This window comes from Ziziphus jujuba, chromosome 1 (genome assembly GCF_031755915.1).
Source record: "Ziziphus jujuba cultivar Dongzao chromosome 1, ASM3175591v1".
In the NCBI taxonomy this organism is placed as follows: Eukaryota; Viridiplantae; Streptophyta; class Magnoliopsida; order Rosales; family Rhamnaceae; genus Ziziphus; species Ziziphus jujuba.
In genome coordinates this window covers 5,247,586-5,254,423 of record NC_083379.1, presented here as the reverse complement: position 1 = coordinate 5,254,423, position 6,838 = coordinate 5,247,586, and the positions used below count along the sequence as shown (strand labels likewise).

General features: G+C 33.9%; 2 protein-coding genes across 2 annotated transcripts; both read left to right on the top strand.

Moving 5' to 3' along the window:
* The first annotated feature begins 1,056 nt into the window (after nt 1–1,056).
* Nucleotides 1,057–2,143, top strand: LOC107412095 (uncharacterized). Its single transcript, XM_016019803.4, has one exon. The coding sequence runs from the start codon at nt 1,120–1,122 to the stop codon at nt 1,819–1,821; it is 702 nt and encodes a 233-aa protein (XP_015875289.3). The 5' UTR covers nt 1,057–1,119; the 3' UTR covers nt 1,822–2,143.
* Nucleotides 2,144–4,428: 2,285 nt separating this feature from the next.
* LOC132803066 (uncharacterized) lies at nt 4,429–5,500 on the top strand. Its single transcript, XM_060815270.1, has one exon. The coding sequence runs from the start codon at nt 4,605–4,607 to the stop codon at nt 5,235–5,237; it is 633 nt and encodes a 210-aa protein (XP_060671253.1). The 5' UTR covers nt 4,429–4,604; the 3' UTR covers nt 5,238–5,500.
* Nucleotides 5,501–6,838: the final 1,338 nt, after the last annotated feature.

Here is a 6,838-nt window from a genome sequence, read left to right as displayed (position 1 = left end):
TATTTTGTTGGACAAATAAATATTTATGAATAAAATAAATAAGAGTAATGTATCTATCAAAGCAACAAGGAATATTGCTTTTAGAACAATTTAAAGAATTTAAAATTGAATGCTGTCTAATCACGTGAAATTAAAAGAAGAAGTGATGGTGCTCTAAAATCATTACATGTTGCTTTTAGAGTTATCTTAATTATGTAATTGAATACTTTGTATAGATCAATAAAATGGATTTTACATATTGTTTCTATTTTATATTAGACATACATTAACGTCGTAAATGCTGTAAGTTATTATTTTATTTGTCTAATTCTGTTGCTAATATAACAAATGGAAGAAAGGTTACAAGGCATAACTCTCAATAAAATTACATAATCTAATTAGAGCCGCTATATCGCACAATTAGAATTGGAATGATATTCCATTTTTTGCGATGAAAAAAAAAAGAAAAAGTAAAAAGCTTACCAATCACATAATAAATCCGACATGCGGGGTTTGGATGGGCATGAATGTCAAAATCAATGTAAAAAAGGCTTCAGGTCATGAATTGAAGCCTACGGCAATGATTTGGGCGAGTACATGGGGTAGATAGTGTAATGAAGAAGCAAGAAAAGCATTATTGGTATTGTCATTGATACATTATTGTTTGGTGCCCGGATTCAAGATGATGGGGATGTGACATACATAGCACAATTAATATGCATAATCATGGTTCCCATGAGCACCAACAGGACCAATAGACGAGATCACCATCTGGATTCATCTACTAACCTCCATATGTATACATAGTGCGCAGTGAAGCATGTTCCACCTCACGCAATGGTTTTGGCTTTCCCACTTCTTAAAGCCACCTCATTATCCCCAACACGTTCCAATCACTTTTAATTTTCTTTTATTTATTTATTTACCAGGAAAAACAAACAAGCCGACCCGCTAAATAAAAGCAAACTGAATTATTTAAGAAAGAGCGGAATGGAAAACGTGTAACAACTAGTTGAATTTTTTTCCGTAATATCTGATAACACCAAGGGCAATTTTGTGAAGTAGTTTGTTTCTATATATTAAGCCTTTTGGGGCAGAAAATTCCTACACAAACACAAAGTTTTGTGAAAGCCGCCATTCATGGACGCAGAGGAATTCATGAAGCTTTATGATTTTTGCTGGTTTGAGCACGGAATGTTCAAGAAACAATCATCTTCAACAAGTACATCGAGTTTTAAACTAGACCCAGATAAGAAAGACCAAGAAGGAGCACCAAAGTTGGAGATTTTACGCATTCCATCCCACCATACTAGGTCAATGAGCGACCAATTAAACTCAAAAACAAGCTTTCTCTCCGGATCTCTCTCACCAGACACGGTCCTCCTCCCGCCGGAGCTACGAACCATCCTCTCAGGTAAGGAAATCACAGAGTTTGAAAGCCCAAAACAGAGCTATGTTGCAGAGCATATGCCAAAGAAGAAGTCCACAAATCGAAGAAAGAAAAGCGGTGAAAGCAAGAGCTTGTCCGACCTCGAATTTCAAGAGCTAAAAGGTTTTATGGATCTGGGTTTTGTATTCTCAGAAGAAGACAGGGAATCAAGCTTGGCTTCTATAATTCCCGGTCTGCAAAGATTGGGGAAGAAGACGGATGGGAAAGAAGAAGAGGCTGTTGATGAGTCTGCAATTTCAAGGCCTTACCTTTCTGAAGCATGGGATTTATGGGACAAGAGAAAGAAAGGGAACCCATTGATGAATTGGAGAATTCCTGCTTTGAGAAATGAAATTGACATGAAAGATAATCTAAGGTGGTGGGCTCATACTGTTGCTTCTACTGTTAGATGAGAAAGTTTCTGCTTTAAGCGATTCGCTTTTCATTTTTTTTTTTTTTATCAATTTAGAATATTCATAAATTATAGGTCCATGATCAAATCTCATTGTTTAGTTTGCTAATTTTCTGGTTTTTCCAAGTTGAAGAAACTTGTTGATGTAAAAAGAAGTTAGAAAAGTTTTTCATCATCTTTTGATGATTTGGTGAGGCTTCTTGAGCATTCTAGAATGATAAGGAAACAGGGGAGAAAAGAAGCCAAAAAAGCCTAAGTTCAACTTTGATTAATGAAATTCTTGCCTAGAGAAAAGTAAAAACCATCGAAATTTCCTTGATGCACTAGTATGAACTTTGAAGAGTGGTTTGGTGTTTTTTTCTTTGGTTTTTTTAATTTTCTTTTTTTATGTTATTATCTAGTTCCAACTTCTTACCATAAAAGTAATAATAATAATAATAAAAATAATAGAAGTTCCAACTTTCAAGGACTCTGTTTTCTTGTAAATATCCCTTCCTCGTATAATGCCATCGAAAACCACAACAAGCCCAATTAGACCAATTGAGAACAACCATGTCACGGAAAATTCGAAACCTGCAAACCCAAATTGACCAGCACAGGACTAGGGCCAACGTCACGGAAAATTTTCCCTACAAAGTGCTTGTCACGTGCCAAACTTAATTAATTACTGGATACCAGCTGAATCAGCACTAATACCAATTTATAAATATTGTTTTTTGATAAACCTTATTGCCGGTATAATAGAACGGGACCAATAACGACCTTATAGTTCCAGAATCCGAATGATTATTTTCAGCTATCCAATTGTTAGCTTTTGATTCAATTGCACTAAAAGAGAGAGAATTCTCTAACTAAAACCAAGATCAGAAACATGCATGCAAGCACAATCAAAAATAAAATATGTAAATAACTAAATTGTAATTTGGTTACATATACATTTAGTTTTAGGAATATCTGAGTTTCGGGATAAATGAAATTTCTGTGTTATCTATTGGTTTCTTATTAAAAAAAAAAAATTGAAAAAGTCTGTGTCTGTTCTTGTATAATTGTATTATACATCTTATCATTGTTAATACATGAATATCAAATTGAACCCTAGCCAGCTGTTTTGGTTTAATTAAGTTTGATCGTACAGGAACCCATGAATATTGGTTGCTATGTCCGGTCTTAACTCCTAAGTTTTCTATTAATCATGCCACGTTTTCTTAATTGGATCTGACTATTATTTGATGTTGCAATTTGATATATACCACTGCATAATTTCTCCTTCACAAAGCTCAAATCAATAGAAAGGTCTATAGCCATACTAGAAACGTCTAGAAAAACACAAACTTCATAAATAAGAGATGTGGTTAGTTTTGAGATAGACACTAGTTGACCTTAAATATGGGTTAATTACATTGTACATATTTAAGATTTTTTTATATTACAATTAGGTACTTTTATGTTTACATAATTACATCCATATTTTTTTTTATAAAATTTCATTTATAAAATCGTACATTTTCTCTTATTTGATAGTTAAAGTTACTTAAATGTTTTTTGTATATATTAATTAAACGTATTTTTTTATTTATTATTTATTTAAAGCATCTCCTATAGAAATCTATATTGCTATCTATTTGAGCAGAAATTGAAAGAGTTTATTGTTTATGAATATTTTCTTAATTAATATCTAATCCAAAAATAAATTTTCAATGATTCTGTTTGAATTTAAATTCATTAACGATATGTTCATCTATTGTTTTTATTTTTCATAAAAAGAAGAATAGTTTCAATAACTGTTTATTTTTTGAACGTAGTAAAAAATTTTTAACAATTCATATAGTTATTGAAAATACTTATATATTCTACTCTTTGTTACTTATTTTGGTTAGATAAAAAGGACATAGATAAAAAAAAAAAATTGAAAAAAAAATCCATTCCCATGCAGTAAAATAAAATCTTCTTTTATAAAAAAATAATAATAATAATAAATAAAAATTTAAAAAATAATAATGGAATAGAATGCAATATACAATTTCTCTTTTCCAAAACAGAGATAATAAAATGCAACTATAAAGTTCCGTAGAAGTGCATTTGAATTTTAAAGAAAAATACAGTAGGGAGTTGTATAACATTGAGAAAAGCAAGAGAGGAGACAAGTGCAATTTCGGCAAAAAGCAATTGAAACGAAAAGATTTTTCACTTTTCCACGCTGTCACTCGACCGTTGGGTGATTCTCGACCAACAGTAATACGCGCTGTCAACAGCAACAGATCCACAGTGTTCAAAGCCAAGATTTCCATGCTCACCTTCGGGCCTCGCGCGTGGATAGTAACAACCAATGGCCGTAACTGATTGGTGATTACCGCGTTACTGACCAAGAATTTGTAATTTACTATTTACTACAGCCACTGCTTGCTCTATGGCGTGAAACTACTTAGGCAGAACCAGCCCTGAGCCCACTGTCTAGCTTCTACGGCCCACCGGTTTTACCATGTGATCAAAATTACCCTCACAAACCACAAGCTCATCAGAAAACGTGTGGCATGAGGGGTAGTTGTGTAATTTCATAAATCAGGGGCAAGAATAACGCATACTCTTAATCATGCCTCCGCTTACTCTCTCAGGTCTCAACACAGCAGAGAGAGTCCGTCCAAATGAGAATGTGCCAAAATACAAGGGCTCCCTCCTCCTCCTCCTCCTCTCTGTGTTTTATTATTTCACTTCATTTCTAAGATTAAAAAAGGTTTGGTTTTTGGTGTGGGTTTCTTGGGTGTTTCCTTTTTTCTCGTGGTCCTCATGGATGATGATGGTTCATGGGTCATAGAGAGCTTAGACTCTCTCTGGTTCTTCTCCAATGTTCTTTCATCATCATCATCACCAACTGCTGCTACTCAGTTTCTGAGTTTCCCAGCTAATGAAACTCCACCTACAGAGCCCATTAAAGAAGCTGTTCTTCAAGAACCATCAAAACCCATTTCACAGATGCTGCTTCAGATTCAAGACAACCATACTCATCACGAATCTCCAAGGTGCTCCAAATGTGGAGACCTTGCTGCTGCTGCTGCCGCCGAGATAGAACTGGAAATGTGGAATCCAATCATAAACATGGAAGAAGATATGGTAGTGGAATCTTCAAAGTACTGGAAGTGGACGGCAGCTCCAAAGGAAGAGACAAGGAAGAAGAGGAGGAAGAGATGCAAGAAGACCATGAAACAGAGGAGAAAGATTCTGGGAGAGCTTGATTTGTGTTCTGATGGCAAGCAGGTATGGATGTTGGACGGAAATTGTGGAGGTGGGTATTGCAATGGGAGTTTTGGATCAGCTGAATTTTGCAAGTATAATTATAAGATGCCTCCTTTTCACGATAATATGGCCATGAAAGAGCACCTCAAGTACTGGGCTTATGCGGTGGCCTGCACTGTTAGATAAACAACTAATTAATTAGGCTCTGCTTCAAGAAGGGTGCAGAAAACCAGCTAGCTAGGCTCTCTAACTTCTTAATTACGAACTCAACCTTGCAGAAATTGTCTCAAACTAGCTTACTTAAGCTAGCTAGCTGCTTATTTCTATCTCTATCTCTCTCTGTTTGTCTGATCTGGGAATTTACTGACAGTATAATGATCCGACATGAAGCATTCTAGGTTGTTCTGTTGTATTCTCTCTATGGAATTGAAAATTTTGGGTTTTGGTTTCGATTCTTCTCCTGCCCTTTTATTAATATTATATGAATTTGACAAGGTGTAAGAGACCAAATGGTATAATTAAATTCAAAGCTTGTTTGAGTAAAGTAAATTTTTTTTTTTAAAAAAATGCATATATGGAATTTTCCTATTGAAATTTGATTTCAATTATATGAATCTATAAAGAATTACTATCAATTTTATGTTTGACAAAGTTGTTGCATGAACAGTATCCCGGAAAAGTGATAATGCTTCTGAACAATTCCAACAAGCTTACAATTCTAGTTGTGTTCTTCTAGTTTACAATTCTCTCAAGTCCATTTATGTAGATTCAATCAAAGAATAAGAAAAACGAATTTAATCGTCCAAACTCCTGTAGATTCACATGTAACTTTTAATTAACTTTTCTACTTTTGACAGCAATGATGATCAGTCACATAGAGCCCTTCAATGTGTTTTTTTTTTTTTTTTCTTCTGCTTTGAAAAGCCATGAAGCAGAATAAAATAAAACCGGTAGCTTCTGGTCTATATCTACTTCCTGGTTGCTACAGTACATAGTCATTATCATTCAAGCAGAAAGACCAATGGTTGTACTAGTCCCACAATGCTAAACGCCAAAAACTGGGTCTATTTATCAGAGAAGCATCGTTGGGGAAACTTCATCCAACACTTTTCAGGAAAAGTTGAACAAAGTTATCAATTTTTGCTGGTACCAGATTCAGTTAGCATGCTAGCCTACCAAATGAAAAATACCAAAACTACTTCACATGCATGTCCTGTTCAATGGAAATATTAATTCTTCTTTAATCTATCTCTCCTATTGTCAAACTAAATTAAATACTAATTAAAATCAGGGGGACCCAAACCCAATAATGCTAATAGATATGAATATATATATATATATATGTGTGTGTGTGTGTGTGTGTGTGTGTGTGTGTGTGTCTATTGTCAAACTAAATTAAATACTAATTAAAATCAGGGGGACCCAAATCCAATCATGCTAATAGATTTGAATATATATATATATATATATATGTGTGTGTGTGTGTGTGTGTGTGTGTGTAACAGGCCAATCAGTATTATGGCAAAAATAGTAGATAAAGCTTTCCTCTCTAGTCTTATCCCTATTATGCAATCCTCTTATTATTATTAGAGTAATAACAATAAATCATTGTTGTACAGTTTGGTCTCCAAGCATGTGTCAATTTAATTGATTCTTAAAATTTTATTATAAAAAATATCACCATGTGTTGTTTTAGCAATATTTCATGAATTTCACCATCTATATTCATATAAATAGCTATTTTAAACCATTCCATAAGGTGGGATTTTTAAAAATCTTATGTAAAA